This window comes from Panthera tigris, chromosome D4 (assembly GCF_018350195.1).
Source record: "Panthera tigris isolate Pti1 chromosome D4, P.tigris_Pti1_mat1.1, whole genome shotgun sequence".
Lineage (NCBI taxonomy): Eukaryota > Metazoa > Chordata > Mammalia > Carnivora > Felidae > Panthera > Panthera tigris.
In genome coordinates this window covers 81,552,090-81,571,225 of record NC_056672.1, presented here as the reverse complement: position 1 = coordinate 81,571,225, position 19,136 = coordinate 81,552,090, and the positions used below count along the sequence as shown (strand labels likewise).

The 19,136-nt window shown below is 35.5% G+C and overlaps 1 protein-coding gene across 2 annotated transcripts in view; it reads right to left on the bottom strand.

Moving 5' to 3' along the window:
- Positions 1–19,136, bottom strand: part of RABGAP1 (RAB GTPase activating protein 1) — a 165,839-nt gene that overhangs the window by 84,243 nt on the left and 62,460 nt on the right. For both annotated transcript variants that reach the window (XR_001511510.2, XM_015543029.2), the window contains 3 exons: positions 11,892–12,066; positions 7,907–8,000; positions 3,798–3,948 (listed from right to left, as the gene is read on the bottom strand). Coding sequence is in view for 1 of the 2 variants with exons in the window: in XM_015543029.2 (XP_015398515.2) it covers positions 3,798–3,948; positions 7,907–8,000; positions 11,892–12,066 (420 nt within the window). In the remaining variant the exon portion in view is untranslated. The remainder of the gene's footprint in view (positions 1–3,797; positions 3,949–7,906; positions 8,001–11,891; positions 12,067–19,136) is intronic.

Here is a 19,136-nt window from a genome sequence, read left to right as displayed (position 1 = left end):
GCTCAGGTCATGATCTCATGGTTCATGGGTTAGATCCCCGTGTCGGGCTCTGTGCTGACAGTATGGAGCCTGCTTGGGATTCTGTCTCCCTTTCTCTCTGCCCTTCTCCTGCTTGCACACGCGCACTCTCTTTCTCTCTCTCTTTCTCAAAATAAATAAATAAACATTACAAAAATTTTTAGAAATAAGAAACACCTTCAAAATACACACATACCTATGTATTTTCTATTGCTGAAAGGTAACCTGTCCCTGGATTATAAAAGTCACATAGGAAAAACCCTACATATATCCCCTTATAAGACAAGCTTGATAATTAAAGCAAGGTGATGACAAAGATGTTCATCAATTCTATTTGCAAGGTAATGTTTTGGGGGGCTTCATTCTATAAATCTAGTCACTGTTTCCTGCCATAAATTTAGTCTATGAAGAAGCAAAACAAAACACCTCTAAAGTAATATTACATGCGAAATTTAAGAACATGAAGCATATACCTGGCAAAGAACCCATGTCCAGAATAAATTAAAAACTCCTAAAATTAGTAATATATAAATATATATATACACACACATATATACATGTAAATATTATTGTCTATATACATATATTAACATATATAAACTTTGCTTTTTTAGTCCATTTGGACCGCTATAACAAAATACCACAGACAGGATGGCTTAAAAACAGCAGAAACTTATTGCTTACAGTTTTGGAGGCTAGAAATCCAAGATCAGGGTGCCAACATGGTCAGGATCTGATGAAGGCCCTCTCCTTCACTGCAGACTGGTGACTTCTTGCTGTGCCCTCAAATGATGGAAGGTGGTGAGGGATCTTTCTAGAGCTTCTTTCATAAGGGCACTATTTGCTATCATGAGAGCTCTGTCCTCATGACCTAATCACCTCTCAAAAGCTTTACCTCAATCTTAAAAAAATTTTTTACCGTATTTTTTATTTAAAAAAAGTTTTCTTTAATGTTAATTTATTTTTGAGAGAGAGACAGAGCACGAGTAGGGAGGGGCAGAGAGGGAGACACAGAATCAGAAGCAGGCTCCAGGCTCTGAGCTGTCAGCACAGAGCCCAACATGGGATGCTTGAACTCACAAACCGCAAGATCATGACCTGAGCTGAAGTCGGATGCTTAACTGACTGAGCCACCCAGGTGCCCCGCATTTTTTTAAAGAGAGAGAGAGAGAGAGAGAGAGAGAGAGAGAGTGTGAGAGAGAGTGTGAGAGCGCATGCAGGTGAGTGGGAGAGACGGGCAGAAGGAGAGAGAGAGAATCTCAAGCAGTCTCCATGCTTAGTGTGGAACCTGACGTCAAAACCAAGAGTCGGACACTCAGTATACTGAGCCACCCAGGTGCCCCTCAAAGGCTCTACCTTCTGATACCATCACTTTGGAAATTAAATTTCACCACATGAATTTTGAGGGAGACAAACATTCACACCATAACATTTGCTAAATGCAAGAATGTTCACAATGGCTAAAACTGGAAAAGAACAAAGCAAAACTAAATACCTATAATAGCAAATAGATTTTTTTCAAGTGAGCTTTATTTCTACAATGGAATACTCTCTGCAATTAAAAAAATGAAAACAAAAAGAGAAAGACGGGCTCCTGATACACTCCCAAATTAGATGAACAAAAGAAGTCCCACTCAAACGGGTATGAGCTGCATTATTGTATGATTGCATTTATTTTTTTCTAATTTTTTTTTTAATGTTGTATGATTGCATTTAAATGAAGTTTAAGAATAATCAAAACTATGCCACAGAAACAGACACTCAGATCAATGGAACAGAATAGGAAACCCAGAAATAGACCCATAAACATATGGCCAACTAATCTTTGACAAAGCAGGAAAGAATATCCAATGGAAAAAAGACAGTCTCTTCAGCAAGTGGTGCTGGGAAAACTGGACATGCAGAAAAATGAACCTGGACCACTTTCTTACATCATACACAAAATAAACTGAAAATGGATGAAAGACCTCAATGTAAGACAGGAAACCATCAAAATCCTCTAGGAGAAAGCAGGCAAAAACCTCTTTGACGTTGGCTGCAGCAACTTCTTACTCAACAAGTCTCCGGAGGCAAGGGAAACAAAAGCAAAAATGAACTATCGGGACCTCATCAAAATAAAAAGCTTCTGCACAGCGAAGGAAACAATCAGCAAAACTAAAAGGCAACTGATGGAATGGGAGAAGGTATTTGCAAACGATGTATCAGATAAAGGGTTACTATCCGAAATCTGTAAAGAACTTATCAAACTCAACACCCAAAAAAACAAATAATCCAGTGAAGAAACGGACAAAAGACATGAATGGACACTTCTCCAAAGAAGACATCCAGATGGCCAACTGACACATGAAAAAATGCTCAACGTCACTCATCATCAGGAAAATACAAATAAAGCCACAATGAGATACCACCTCACACCTGTCAGAATGGCTAACATTAACAACTCACGCAACAACAGATGCTGGCAAGGATGTGGAGAAAGAGGATCTCTTTTGCACTGTTGGTGGGAATGCAAGCTGGTGCAGCCACTCTGGAGAACAGTATGGAGGTTCCTCAAAAAATTAAAAATAGAACTACCCTACGACCCGGCAACTGCACTACTAGGCATTTATCCAAGGGATACAGGTACGCTGTTTTGAAGGGGCATATGCACCCCAGTGTTTACAGAAGCACCATCAAAAATAGCCAAAGTATGGAAAGAGCCCAAATGTCCTTCGACTGATGAATAGATAAAGAAGATGTGGTATATATATACAACGGAGTATTACTCGGCAATCAATAGGTTTCACCTCCTAGCTCCTGCACTGTGGTTTTGACAGGCACTCAGTTAATGCTGTTTGAATAGTTACAGCAACAATGGAAAAAAATCAGAATATTAGTTCTTGAAAGAAAAAACATCTGTCTAGAAATAAAATGAGAAGAACACGAATATTGTCATCAAATAAAAGTCATGTTCTGGTAAGAGGTCCAATTTCATGTTCAAACGTTGTTCTTCCCCATAAGATTTTTTTACAGTAAGAGTTTTATGGAGATATTATTCATCGAAGGTTTTAATATATTTTTAAAACAAGTCCCACCTTTTGTCATACTAAAAAATTCTTAGGTATTATTCAAGGTTCTGAGCAATTCATTCATAACCCAGGTTTGGGAATGGAGAAACTGCTTTCCAAAGAGAAATACTTCAACAGTGTGAGAAAATAAAAACAAAAATTGAAACCAATGAGACGGGCACAAAGGCATGAAGCATCACTTAATATTGAAGAAAATTAAATTCTTGTATGCTGTTCAAGAATAGTTTTTGTTGTTTTGCTTGCAAAACCTTAAGGAATGCATGAACTTGAGAGGGAATACTATAAAAAATGAGAATTCTTCATTTTAGAGGAATGAGCTAAAAGGGACTCCAGTATAAGAGAATAAAAATCATGTTCTTCCTATTGTAGAAACTAGAACTAGGCCTTACCTAGAAAGAGCACATTTCTGTGAAGTGTGAAAACAATTCAAATAAACAAAAGACAGTGTTTCATATTGCATGGCACAAATGATCTGACTGAACATGCAATTATGGTCAAAAAGGATTTAGATACACAATGAACAGAGGCCATCCTCTGCCTCCAAGGTGAAGTCAGTCAAGGAAGAAAAACCTTTTTCCTTTTCTTTTTGTGCCAACGCTAGAAACAACTTTTGGGCTGTTGTATAAAATTGAAATCAAATAGCCACAATAATCTTTTCATAACAAATTTCTAAAAGGATTAAATGCTGAGGCTGAATTCTCGGCCCCTTACCTTTGTAATGAGAATTCGGTACTTTTCTACCAGGTGGTCATTGTTGTGACAACCTGCTAGCAGTTGCCAGACTTCTCCTCGCAGAGCTTCAGGAACACCACTTCTTACTAAGGACGACAACTGCTTTGGTCTCACACTCAAATTGAGATGCCTAAAAAGAAAGCCATAATCTGTAAGCACATTAAAGATTCTCTAAAGAGTGTTTTTTTTTTCTTTTTTAAGATCTTGTTTTTAAGTACTCTCTACACCCAACGTGGGGCTCAAACTCACAACCCCAAGATCAAGAGTTGTGCATTCCACCATCTGAACCAGCCAGGAGCCCCTAAAGAGTATTATTTTTATGAAAACTAAACTAAAAGGTTTTTAAAGACTTAATAAAGGTAACATACTAATAAAGAAAAAAAGTATTGAATTAGATGTGGCCAAGATAACTGTAAAAGATTGGGTGGAGGAAAGAATTGTGCAGCTAGACTGTTTTCTAAGTATCTTTAAATTACTGCTGTACTTAAAAAAAATTTTTTAATAAAAATCAAGGGGCGCCTGGGTGGCTCAGTCGGTTGAGCGTCCAACTTCGGCTCAGGTCATGATCTCGCGGTCTATGAGTTTGAGCCCCGCATCAGGCTCTGTGTTCACAGCTCAGAGTCTGGAGCCTCCTTCGGATTCTGTGTCTCCCTCTCTCTCTCTGCCCCTCCCTTACTCATGCTCTCTCTCTCTCTCTCTCTCTCTGTCAAAAATTAATAAACATTAAAAAAGAATTAAAAAAAATCAAAACTGGAAACCATAACTTTATGGTTGTGGCTTATATAATAAAAACACAGCAAAATTCTAATCACTGGACATATAGCCAAAGATAAGGGCTTGGCCCTGCATCAAAATTCACAAGTGAATTAAATATTTATATGTTCTAAGTTAAAATAGTATTCTAAGTTAAAATAAATATTTAAATATAAAAATAAAACTTTTAGCGGCTTTTGTGATACCTTGCTTCAAGTAATATTTTTGAATGATTATGATGGATAAGGAAGTTTTGACTGGACTATTGTAACATCAAAATAAATTATTAAAGTCTTTGAGGTTCATTTATCTCATTTATAAAGTGGGGAAAAGAAAACTTATCTTGAAATGTAGGTACCAATTTACAAAGTGGTTTGCATGAAATCTTACTCGATTCTCACAACCACCATGTGAGGTAGGTGGCCAGTATCTCCAGTTTTACAGATGGAGAAAGAAGTTCACGGAAGTTGATTAAATGACTTAGGTAGTCCTCAAACTCTAAGACCTATGAATGCGCTGATATCATAGCTGCTTTGTGATTTGAGAGCTACCAATACTGAGTCAGTAAAGCAGGACTCTGATGTGAAATGGCTCCTGTGACTATCAAATTTAAACAGTAAGTTACTGATACAAAATGACCACTCTCAAAATACAAAAAGGACTCAGATTTTTCTCAAAACGTTCCTAGAATTCTACAGAATAAGGCACAGTATGTTTAAAAATGGTTAATTCTGTGATGCTAGTACCCTAATGTAGTAGCTATAGACAATTCAACATAGTTTTGTCTTTGCTTGGGAAAAAAAATTATATAAAAGTTGAAGGGTTGGGGGCAGAAAGAACAAAAGCAGTTGTTACTTAATTTAAAGATTGATGCACTATGGTCTGTGCACCAAATGTGGCCCACTGCCTGCTTCTATAAATCAACTTTTGTGGAGACAGCCTTTTTTGTTTATGTATCATCTATGACTGCTTTTGCCCTCTAACAGCAGAGTTGAGTGGTTGTGAGAGAAATTACTGCACCACAAAGCCTAATATTTATGACCTATATGTATCTATGGCCTAAATATATATGACCTGGCCCTTTACAGAAACAATAAGCCTAACCCTAGGTTTATTTGCTAACCCTAGCTTAATTTATATTGGTAAATTATTTTCAGAATAATTTTGTCATTGATCATATTTTTACCTCAACACACTATTTTATACCAACATTAGTTATCTTCTGCACTAAGAGTCACGTTTAAATGAACTTGGAGAGTTAGAGCTCAAATGTACTGCTGCTAATACTGCCACTAAAATCTAATGTGGAATTAAACAAACCGGCTTTAGGATCAGACTTGCCTGTGTTAAAAATTCTAGGTCTGCCATTTACTAACTAAAATTGCTGACTAAATCTCTGAGCCAGTTTCCTCATCTGCATAAATGGATACTAGTTCATAAGGTTGTTGTAACTGAAATAAAACACGGAACTTAGCACAATGCCTGGCATATGGTAAATTTATTAATTCTTACTACCATCGCTACTTAGTACAACATCCATTATTTTTAATTTACAATAATCCTGAATGGCAATTTGAAAGACTTGTGTATTTTGTAAATGAAGAAAGAGACTCAGAAGAGTTAAGTGACTTGCCCAAGACCATACAGCTTGGAAGTAAAAGAGGTTGGATTTGAAGCCAGGTCTACTAGGCTCTAAAACTCCACAATATCGCCATGTTTCCTATGATGGAAAAAAGTGATGAAATGAATTAAAGAAAAAGACTGCATTATCATTTCTGAAGATATGACCCAAACCAGCAAAAACAGTTTTAAACGCCCTAAACAAAAATGTAAACTCAGTTAATATATTTGAGGAAATGGGACAAGGACGTAATTTAAAAAATTCAAAAACTGAAGAAACAAAACTTGTTAACAAAACAAATTCCAAACAACTGTATAAAGCGCTGCTGAGTTCATCCAATAAAACCTAGAGTCTAAATGCTGTATCTAAATGATTTTAAATACAGTGTTATGTAACCATGTCAAGATTCAATTACATTTCTATTTTAGAGCAGAAACCTTTTTCTTCAGATGAAATGCCTGCCAGCAGCAGTCCAAACACTCCAAATTCACTGAACTGAAAATATAATTGTGACGAGAGCATCAGCAGGTCTGTCTCCTGACTGCTAAAGGAATATCAAATATAAATGAGAACTATATCCCAGGGGGGCTTTTGCAGAGTTCATTTATTAAAAGCACTTGTGTAAAGACAAACCATGCTTTGGTTTGCATTCTCCTCCTGTACACATTTGACATTTCCCAATGTGGAGCACGTTTCACCAGAAGTGTAAAGCTCTCACACTGTGAGAGATGTGAGAGAGCTAGAAGCAGATGATGCCCATTTGTAGTCCCATTCCTTAAGGACACGGAAGATTTTTTAAATGCCGAAACATGGTTTTCTAAGAACAGAGTGAAAGGCTTCAACAGTTAAATTTTCTGAGAAAATCAGACCCCAAAGTAACAGGCCCACGGGGAACTCACATGACAATTCTAACAACCAGAAAGTCAGAAATTAGAGAAGTGCTCACATCACTTTTGAAGCTTTTTTTCCCAGCATATACTGGCATCCTACAGAGAGGAAAAAGGAACTACATAAATGTCTCACCAACCTGACTTACCAGAGTGTCTCTGGTCTCATTAATAAATACCTGAAATTAGTATAGTATTAGTATAGTATTAGTATAAATACCTGTAGATCCTTTTTAGACAGTCTACAGGATAGTGCTTAACAATGTTGTCAAGCTATCTCTTGAGCACAGAATTTCTCTTGACAAGAAATTCCTGAATCTTACAAGTGTTTGTAGGAAAAGTAATTGTTAGAGCAGCCAATGTATGCAGCACATTCAAAACACTCTGCTGTACATAACACAGATAAGGAAAAATCCCACCCGAGGCCTCTACTGTGGCTCTACGCATTGTGTAAGCATCCTCCAAACTTCCCTGATAAAGGTGTACTGTCTTAATTGTTGTGTATTATCTTTGTCAGTGGTTCCTAAGTGCATCAATAAAAAGGCCATCTTTGTTGATTTATTCCTTTCATATATTCCATGTCTGAATTAATATTTTCTGCAGCAATGAGAATCTATTAGGTTTCTGATATTCTGAAAGTTGACTGCAGATATTCACTACTTACCCTTAAAACGGCTACAGAGATTCTAGAATATAAACCTCATATTTTGGTTTCTATGATACGTTCCAGAATTGAATAGTTCCAAAATTGAATACTGTAGTTAAGGGAAGATATCCTACCCAGAAAATGAGAATTACAGATGAAAAGGAGAACTATTCTAACTTACCATTTTGATAGCAGTTCTCCCCATGTTTCAAGAATTTTTCCTGCACATTCTTTGGATACATCACCAAATCCACTCAAGAGGGGTTCATCATTATCTTTAATAAAACACACAGAAAAGGATAACAAAAGTGGCTATGCTAGTCAGAAGAATGAATGGAAACATAACAGTCAAATTTGAAAGATTTTACTGGGAGGATGAAGTCATAATTTCTTTTAGCATATAAATGTAAATACAAAGAAAATGAAAATGGTCCTAGGTAGAATGTTGCTGTGATCTCTTTATTTCTTTAGCTTTCCATAGAGGTCCACATTATGTCAACTGAGGAAAAGAGCCATTTAATTATAAAATGGTAAAACTCAAATTATGGTATCTTCTTTTTCCTCTTCCAAAGCAAACAGCTTTATCTATGAAAATATGTACCAGTCTTATTTACAACAGTTAAAAAAAATTACAAACCACCTAAGTGTCCAACAGGAGTAGAGCAGAGAGTGGCTAAATAAATTATGATACATGATGTTTACAATGTGATTACACACTGACATGTGTTTACATTAATAATCTGGCAAAATGCCACATAAAGTAAAAATATCAAGAGCTGATAAATCTTTGTTATGATCAAAATAGTCTGGAATAAATTATGCTAAGACACTAACAATTACTGTCTCTGAGTAACGGAGTTATGGTTTATTTCCTTCTTCCCCCTATGTTCTTATGACTAAATTTTCTACACTGACATGCATTAATTTATAACAGAAAGCACAAAAATATCAAAAAGGATCAAAATGAATTATTTCAAACTGAACTCTAGTAATTAAGAAAAGTAAATTCAAATAAGAATTTAAAGACTATAAGATAGGAAGACAGTAAAAAAAAAAGGGACACTGATAAAGAAGGCCTGTGAAAGAATTTTTAGAAGTTATCATGAAGGGGGGGGGGGCGGGTGGGAAACATGGACTAAGACATTTACTTAATCAATCTTCTTTTGTTGGACACTTAGGTAGTTTTCCATTTTCTGCTACAAATAGTGTCAGGATGAATATATCTCTTGCTTTCATTGGGTATGTGCCCAGAAGTGGATCCTGGGCTAAAATGCATAATTTTAAGGATTCTGTAACTTACTGACAAATTGCCTTCCAGAATGGCTCTACAATTTACATTTCCACTGTTGAGTACAATGGTACTTGCTTACATGTGTCCTCACCAATGCTGTTTCTAAGTTTTTTGGCCTAACCTGCCTAAACAAAGTTTATACCTGTAATGATACCTGTAATGATCTTTATACCTGTAATGATTACATGATGAATTTGCATCTCAACTAGTGACAGCTCAGAAATCCATGATACTTATAACATCTGTACATTCTAATGCCTTAGACATTATCATCAGTTTTCATGGTAAGATAGGGAAGACGCAGACTGAGTGTAAATGAGACCTCCTTTGGGACAAATGGGAGGATCAATAAGGAAAAGATAAAGGCTCAAGGGCATGAAGATAAACTTCCCCAACTTCATTATTTTGTCAGAATTCACCCTACTTTCTAAGGTCTCACGTAATTCTCCACTCATTCAAATATCAATATAATACAACTCTTTGAGGAATAGTAGCAATAAAAAATGTACTAAGATGTACAAGAGATGACAATTCCTTTAAAGAGATCAGGAATATCTGCCTTATCAAATTGTCTTTTTCTGGTTTGGATGCTTTCAACATATGTGGACAGTAGTCTGAAATATGTGGTTACAACTCCATGTACCTACAGCAGGGGTATGGGTAGAAAGGGAGCAGGCAACCTCAGATGCAAAATGTTGCTTCTGAACACCTCCCCTTTATATCTGCTGGCTTCCAGTCCTGGGAGCACAAATGTCCTATGGAATAAGGAGCCTCTCTACAGGACCATGGACATTTCTTTCCAGGGAGCAAACACATGACAACAGGATGGGTCTCCTTGGTCCATATATTATGTTAGAGAATTAAAAGATGGCATGTCTGCACAGCTTTCTTCAGCAACATGGTCCTGTCATTAGTTTTTCACTATAGGAATGGATCGCAGCAGGGGTACCCATCCCACGAATATTTACTGAGCATCTATTACATACCAGGAATGGTGTTACACACTAGGGAAACAGCGTGGGCAAAAAAAAGATACATGTTCTTCCTTCCCAGAGCTTGTGTTCTAGTGTTCCCTCTCTCATGGTCCGCCATTGGCCCTCATGTCTCCTAGTTAGCAACTATCACTGGAGGTCCTCTGAACTCCTCAGTTACACTGAAAAATGTATGCCTGCTATAGATTACAACTAGATGTTAGACATGATATTATCCTTCAGTTGGGCCCAAATTTCTCTGTAACCGGTAAATACTCTTTGAAATGCACAGCATTCAGATTCAGCATTTGACCATTCTCTGGTTTCATAAAAATAGAGTGTCTTTCTCAGTTTATGGTGGGTTTTACTTTTATTGCTGAGTTTAAGGGTAGAAGAGTTCTCCAAACTATTACTTGCTCCTCCACCTTAAGCAGCGTTGACTTAGAAGGTAAACTACAAGTCTCAAGACTGCTAGTTATAGAGAAGTCTCAAACAGTGAGAACAATTCCACCCTTCCCAGCTTTAACACATGATTTAACTGGCTCTCAAGGTAGACTTTAAATTGTGTCTCTAACTTCTCCCAAAACAATACGTGTGCTTTCTTTGCACTTCAAAATGCTTTATGGGAACTAAATGCACAGAGATGATTACAGAATAGAGCTCAGACAGCTAACTCTCAGAACCAGATTAAGACCCTCTTTGCCAATTTCTAGCTGTGTGACCTTGGGCAAATTCATATTTCTGAGATTCCATTTCCTTACGTGCAAAATAAGGATAATAGTAAATCTTAGTTTTCAGAATTTTTGAGAGAATTATATAAACAAAGTATTATGTTACTTTAGAAACAAAGTACCACATATTAAGCACCTAGTACCAGGTGGTCATTAATATTAACAAATGCCTGTTGATTACTCACAGGAAAAGTAAAAGTTATAGGGAACAATGGGAATTGGAAAGTCAGGGCTTGCTCTAACTTGAAAAAAGTACATATAATCATGGGTATGTATCAATCATTCTCGCCAGCCACCTCTAGGCCTTTGTTAATGCAATTTCTGAGCCAGAAGTGCCCAAACCAGCCCATTTATTCTCCTTGCACCTTAAGAGTCCCAGCTCCAAAACTACTCTTCACGATGCCTTACATCTCCCCACAATGAAAAATGGATTCTCCTGTATGAATTTCCAGAACACTCCATATGAACCTCACACAGACACATGCTTCATATGACTTTCTATCATAACCAGTCTTTTCCTCTTAAAAATAATGTCCTGGTACAAAATTATCAGTTAGAAAATGCCTCCCAAACTTTTACTTTTCCTGTGCTCCTTCTTTCCACTTCTCACTTCTACATAGTAGCTTTTAACAGAGACTAACAGACTGACAGATTACTTAATGGATATAACCATGGGGGGTGAGGGTGGGAGAAAAAAAAAAAAAGAACTGGTTGATTCCTAAAGTTTACCAGTGTGAAATCCAATAACGTATAAACATAAATTTGTATATTTAAATACATGTATTTTGTGAAAGGATCATGTGTGGAAGCCACATTTTGGCAAATGAAACTGTCCCTCTAAAATAAATCAGCAGAGATAGGAACACGTATTCAGGTAGAATCTATGTCACATGTGCTCTAAAAATGTGCTAATACACTAAGATAGCATAGGCAGACTCTTTAAAAAAAGCACTGACCATAAATCTCATTTTTTCCAAACTGATACAATTATCTTAAAGAATGTCCTATATTCACCATTTTTGAATCTCCCATACTCCTTTGCATATAGTACACTCTCATAAGCATTGAAAGAATTCCAAATGCTACATCACATTATCAATTCCCTGACAAAATGATAATGGTTTGCATGGTTTGCCACCCCAAAATAGAAATTAAGGTCTCCCTACAATTTACCTTCCTCTTCATCATCTTCTGGAGGAGAAGGTATCATGGAACTCTGAGATCCAGACTGTGGCAGGCGAATTGAGGGACTGGCTGTAGTTTTCCTCCTCTCTCTTTCTGATTCACTTTCCAAGCACACAACTTCATATAAAGTATCAGTATTGTTCTTTCTTTCCTTCTGCTTTATCTTGAAGACGAAAAAATATTATTTACTAAGTGGTAAAATTATTTTTTAATTGAGCACTATACTTCTGATTTCATATAGGATGTGAGAATAAAAAGGTATCACTTTGAATGTCTACACTAAATGTAACCTTTTCTAAATATAAAAATACATGTTTGGATTTAAAAACCCATAGGAAAATAGGTTATTTACTGGGCGGGACTCTTGCTCTGCAATTTTATTGTCTTCATACTGTATCATCATATATGCAATTGCCAATATCTAGTAAGCGTTAACCATCTATAGTTTCCTTGTTACTTTAAGGTGTCCTTTAAAGTTTCCTATATGAAACTATCCATCAAAAAAAATGTTTAAAAATATTTTAGGGGCGCCTGGGTGGTTCAATAAGTTAAGCATCCAATTTGTGATTTCAGCTCAGGTCATGATCTCATGGTCCTGAGTCTGAGCCCTGTGTTGGGCTCTGTGCTGACAGTGTGGAGACTGCTTGGTAGGATTCTCTCTTTCAAAATCAACAAACAAAAAAAAATTCTAGGGGTGCCTGGGTAGCTCAGTTGGTTAAGCTTCCAACTTCGGCTCAGGTCATGATCTCACAGCTTGTGAGTTTGAGCTCCCCGTGGGGCTCTGTGCTGACACCTCAGAGCCTTGAGCCTGCTTCGTTTTCTGGGTCTCCATCTCTCTCTGCCCCTCCCCCGCTTGCACTCATTTGCTCCCTCTCTCTCTCTAAAATAAACATTAAAACAAAAATTTTTTTTTTAATTCTAAAACAAAGTTTAGGACTAAGAGAGTCCTCTTATTTCCATGTTTCTTCCCACTCCTCTCACTTATTAATTAAAGCACTGTAGGAACTTTTCTTCCAGTGAAAGCTACAACTGGGGGGGAGGGTAAAGGTGGGCAACAAAAAAAGAGATTAATTCACAAAAATCTTATATCTCAAATTAGTTTGTATTTTGAGGCAAACGTATAGCAGTTTGAACTCACCTAAATTAAAAATTAAGGACAGAGAATATAAAACTTTGCCAGTACCAAATTTAAATATATTAATAGTCCACATTACAGACAGTTTTAAGGAGAAGGAGGAGGGAAAAAGTGAAATACAGAGCAGGAAGAAAAGGCAGAACTGTAGGGAAAGATACAAAGATAACTCACAAGGTGGCTACACCAATGAGAAAGATGTACAAGCATAAAGTAAAAATACAGAAAGGGGATTAAAAGGTTCATAAGGTACAGAAATGCCTGCTTAATATAGAAGTCAGTAAAATTTTCTGTAAAGGGCCGAAGAATAAATATTTTAGTCTCTGGGGACCACTAGTCTGTGGCAACTATTCAACTCTACCGTTACGGTACAAAAGCACCCACAGATACTGAGTAAGGTGACCATGGCTGCATTCCAAAGAAACTTTATGAAAACAAAGGCCAGGCCAGACTTGACCCATGGACTGTAGTTTGACAACTTTGTTTTAACAGGTCTACCTAAGGATTATTTAATTTTCTAGATGAATAAACAATTTTGACTTAGTACTTACTATTAATTAAAAACCCAGACTCTGGGAAGTTATATATTAGCCTACAAATTTGTATCTGGTAGATGGGCAAATGATTTCTGTCCAGTAGAAAAGATAACCCAAAGTTAATCTATAAGACATTAACCAGTTTTGTTTCTAACCTAGCAATCTTGTTCTAATACTTTTTTTTTTAAAGAAGCACTATATAAACTCAAGTTCCTCAAATACATAAAGCCAGTTTTACCATCTTACTGGTTCTCTCGTTACTTAATGAACTGAACTAAAATCTATGACACATGTTCAGTCTAAATTTCTAATTATTTCTAAGTGTTATACTTTGATAGGGAATAGGATTTTTTTGATTTGTTACAAATTACTATCTGAAACATTACTTAAATACTACATAAGAAAGTTCAAAGATCAATAGCTCTTTACCTTTAAAAAAAATTTCTCAGAGACTATAAAATGTGATAACCATTGCAGTTCACCTAGAAACTCTTCTGTGAATAACACTGACCAGACCAACACTGCCCTTTGAAGTCAGATAAACATAGTCATGAACTGAACCTTGCTTGTAAGTCAAGAATTCCAGCTATTAAAAATGATACTCATTATTGAAGCTGGGAAATAATATGTGGGGGTTTATTATGCTATTATTTTTATTTCTGTGTATGTTTGAATTTTCTGTAATAAAAAGCTTTTAAAAAAGCACTCTTGTAAGAAAAACAAAAACTTGAATAAATGGAACAATATCACGTGTTCTCAGGTAAGATGACTAAACATCAAAAAGATGTCAATTCTCTTCAGTAAAAATACCTATCCTTTTTTTCTAGAGCTACAGAATTTGAATCTAAAGTTTACATGAAAAATAAACAAAATCCACAAAAGAACTGGGGAGGGAGGGCAGCCCTATCAGATATTAAAACATATTATAAAGTCTACATAATTTAAAGGGTGATATTGGTGCATGAGTAACCTAAAAACCCCATGGAATAGAACATAAAAACCATAATGAAGAGAACATAATAAAACACAGTAAACATAACATTAAAAAAGTGTATGGTCATTTGGAAAAACATTAAATCAGATTTATACTTTACATCATATAACAGAATAAAATACTAATGAATCAGAGCTCTAAAAGTAGAAAAATGAAACCATATAAGTAATAGAAGAAAACGTGTAAATTTCTTTATTATTGGGTGTATGGAAAGCATTTCTAATTATAACTCAAAAGCCAGAAGCTTTAAAGGAAAAATTCGATGAATTCAAGTACAGGAAAAGAAACTATACAGTCAAAAAGCTGAAAAGATTCATCATAACTTAAGTGACAAACCAGAACAAATGTTTGCAACTTATATCTCAAAGGGTTAATCTCTCAACTACAGAAAGAGCTTCTAACAACTAAGAGAAAAAAGGCCAAAACCAAAAAGCAAAAAATATGAAGAGACAGTTCAGAGAACAGGAAACTAAAATCAATCCTAAACATATGAAAAATGCTGGTTTTCATTCATCAAAGGATAAATTAAAACTACCATCAGATCCTTAAGTTTGACAATATACTCATGACAAACATATGGAGAAACAGGTATTCTCATATCCTGCTCATCTCTGATTACAACTGTGAAAGAGGAGAATTTGGCAAACATGACAAAATTACATACGCAAAATTATGTCATGTGCTAATGAGTATACTAATAAAAATTTACTCTAAGATGCAGTTTCATAAAATCAAAACAACATATGATACAAGGTTCTATACTGCAACATTATTTGGAATAGCAAATGATTGAAAAAAAACCCATCAATAGAGGACAATTTAAAAATCAGAGATCATGGAGCGTCTGGGTGGCTCAGTCGGTTGAGTGTCTGACTTTGGCTCAGGTCATGGTCTCACAGTTCGTAGGTTCGAGCCCTGCATCAGGCTCTGTACTGACAGCTTGAAGCCTTGAGCCTGCTTTGGATTCTGTATCTCCCTCTCTCTCTGCCCCTCCCTCCCTCCCTCTCTCTCTCTCTCTCAAAAATGAATAAATGTTAAAAATCAAAGATCATGATTCACCCGAACAACACAGTACCATGTAGTCATTAAGAATGAGGAAGATCTCTGTGAACTACTGTGGAATGATCATCAGGATATATTAAAAAAGCAAGGTGTAGAACAGTACATGTTAGTTTTTGTTTAAAAAGGAAGTTAAAAATATGTAGGAATATTTCATTATTTTCACAAAAAGAAACTTTGGAAAGATAACCCAGAAACCAATAATAATGGTTACTTATGGGATTGGGTGGAGAAACAGATGAATGTAAATATGACTGCTGAGTACATTTTTACATAATTTTGACTTTTGTACCATTATATTTAAATATTCAAAAAAAATAAATTAAACCAAAAAGGTAAAAAAATACCCAACAACCCCAAATTGAAAATATGGAAACCAATGAACCTAACTATATGTCAAGTGGTAACATAAATGAGAAAAAAAATTCCAATTAACTTCTGAACCTGTGTTCAGAAACTGATTTTATAATCTTACTAGAATAGTTCAAAGGGAAAAAATAGTTCAATAAAATCTTAAACTTCACTCAATAGTTTTATTATTAATTGGAGTACTGATTTCTTTTTGAAATGAATATCAACAAATGGGAATTTGAAACTGTGTGGACTCAAATAATTTCATATTATATACGTCTATTTTTATGTAATACATAGGTATTGCAGTTACATTAATAGATATTTCTCCCAAAATTTATGCATCTATAGAAAAGTTCAGAATATACGAAATATTCTGGAAACCTTTTCATTTAAGAGGTTACATAGTGATTTTTATATATGGATATTAAAATATAGGTTTTATTTACAATAGTAAAAAACTTGTACAATGCAAGTTGTACACAAATCGCAGTTTAACACAAGCTAGATTTTAGAAATGGTGCAAGTTTAGGGGCGCCTGGGTGGCTCAGTCAGTTGGCCATCTGACTTCGGCTCAGGTCATGATCTCACGGTCCGGTCCGTGAGTTCTAGCCCCATGTTGGGCTCTGAGCTGACATTCCATGTCTCCCTCTCTGCCCCTCCCCTGCTCATGCTCTGTCTCTATCTCAAAAATAAACATTAAAACAAAAATTAAAAAAAAAAAAAAAAAGAAAGGGTGCACGTTTATTAATGAATGCTTAATTACCTCATCAGTAAATTCATTAATATATAAGCTTGTCCTCACTGAAATTTTATAACTAAAATCTATATTTCAAAAACACATTCAATAAATAGTACCTTTTTTTTTTAACATTTTACAAGTTTTTGATTTGTAAAATTAAAATAAAGATTTTGTTATAAATTTGCTAGGAATAATAAATAAAGATCTGTATTAAGGGTATTTCCTGAAATACTGTTATTTTTGAATTCTTCAATAAAGTAGGATAAAGCAAAGAATACATTACTATTACTGTAATTAAGAAGATACTCAATATTAGAAACATATATAAACGTAAAAGAAAAGAAGAAAACCCTGTAATATTAAATTACTATTGAAATTATGTGAATGAGCTTAACTGATTTAGGGAAGGATTATCAATGGATACTAAAATCATTAGTTAGAAAGTTGTAGAGAACTGGGTAGTTGGAAGTTGCCAAGAACCACCCCAAATTTATTTGCTAAATACAAAAAGAAAACTGTTTTTACAAAGGAAAAATCCACTGGTCACCACCTAATCCCAGTGACACTTCCCAGGAATAATGGAATACTATGATATCACATGTCTCCTGATTTAGCAATTGAAGATCTCTACCATAGAAAGCATTTCCATATTTTTTATTTTGAGAGGTATAGTGGTTCAGTGCATATCCCTATATACATACATACACATACACACACACACACACACCCCAAACAGAAATAATAGGCCCAGGTTTCCAGTACAGTTATGCTAATAACTTGTCTATATGATGTTGGCCAATGGAGACATCAGCTTCATTTATAAAATAATTTCATAAAAGATTTTAAGATCCCTGCAGTCTCTTTGGCAATAAAATTCTGTAATTCTATAGTTCTAAGAATGCTTAGCTGGTCTTGACTTCACCTTATGATACTGATGGAATATTTAGTCTTCAGATTAGTTTCTTCCTCTTTTAGTAAGTGATATCTAAAAATTAAAATCCAAGAAAACAATCATTCTTTCCTCACTAAATTTGTTTCTTCTCTGATATGATGCCATCTTAATATAATAAACCGCACAGTTGGGAAGACTTCCAGGCTACAGAGGAGTTACTGAGTCATCAGATAATTTTAGGGATAGGAGAAAGAATCAATTTTTAAGCATGTATTAAAAAAAAAACATTTCTAGGGGCACCTGGATGGCTCAGTCGGTTAAGTGTCTGACTTCAGCCTAGGTCACAATCTTGCCATTCCTGAGTTTGAGCCCTGTGTCGGGCTCTGTTCTGATAGCTCGGAGCCCAAAGCCTGTTTCAGATTTTGTGTTTCCCCAGGTCTCTCTGCCCCTCCCCCACTCATTCTCTCTCTCTCCCTCTCTCTCTCTCTCTCTCTCTCTCTCCCTCGCTCTCTCTCTCAAGAATAAACATTTAAAAACAAAAAACCAAAAAAACATTTCTATAATTATTTTCCCATACTGACAGCAATAAACAGAAACTATATGCTATGTATTTAAAAAATTTGGTCGGCAGCATTGTTTCCTTTTCTGTCTGATGAGAACTGCAAAAGGGTTAAAGTTTTAAATTCTGCTTAATTTAAGTAAGTTCTAAAAATGCTCTTAAAGAAAGACAGACAAAGGGAGCATGTTCCTATGGAAAGAATCCTGAGACTCTTAGAAGGCCTGGGTATTCATTTTGTTCACACAATATTCCATAAAATATTTTACATCTTTGGATCTATAAAATGAAAATACTATTATCCTCACTGGATCACTATGAAAAGTATATAAGACAGAAAAAAGCAAAGTTGCTAGGATAGTGACAGCTACAGTAGGCCCTCAACCACTATAGCTATTACTTTTTAATGCCACGAATGTAAAGGAGGAAATAAACTTAGTTTATGATGTTACAAGGAATGAGATTAACAGTGTTCTAAGTGCCCTAAGACAGCAACAAGTTCCTCAAATTCTTCACACTCTCTCTCTTCTTTCCCATTCCTTACCCCTCACAAAACTCCTCCCCCACCAAAGTAAGACTTACCCAAATAAGGAGAAAAATGAAAGATTATTCTCAGGAATTCCTTGCCCTCCTCCTAGCTTCCACATATAAACTTCTGCTTTTTGCAAAGAAAATATTGACAGCTCAGTCTATGTTTAGCTTATAACCTTAACAGAGTCTAGAGTAGTCTATCAGACTAGGTCTCAGGTATATGTGTTTTTGGAGAGTTCACCCTGACAAGTCATTTGTTAGCCTACTTAGATATATTATAGTAGACCAAACCATATAATATTCCTATAACTCACCGCAGTCTTTGAATCCAAAGTTGTATAAGACCTCAAGGGAAAAGTAAGATCAGAGGAATCTTATGTTCACCAAGATAAAAGAGACAGAACTCTAAAGAGAGTATGTTTGCTTACATACAAATTTGT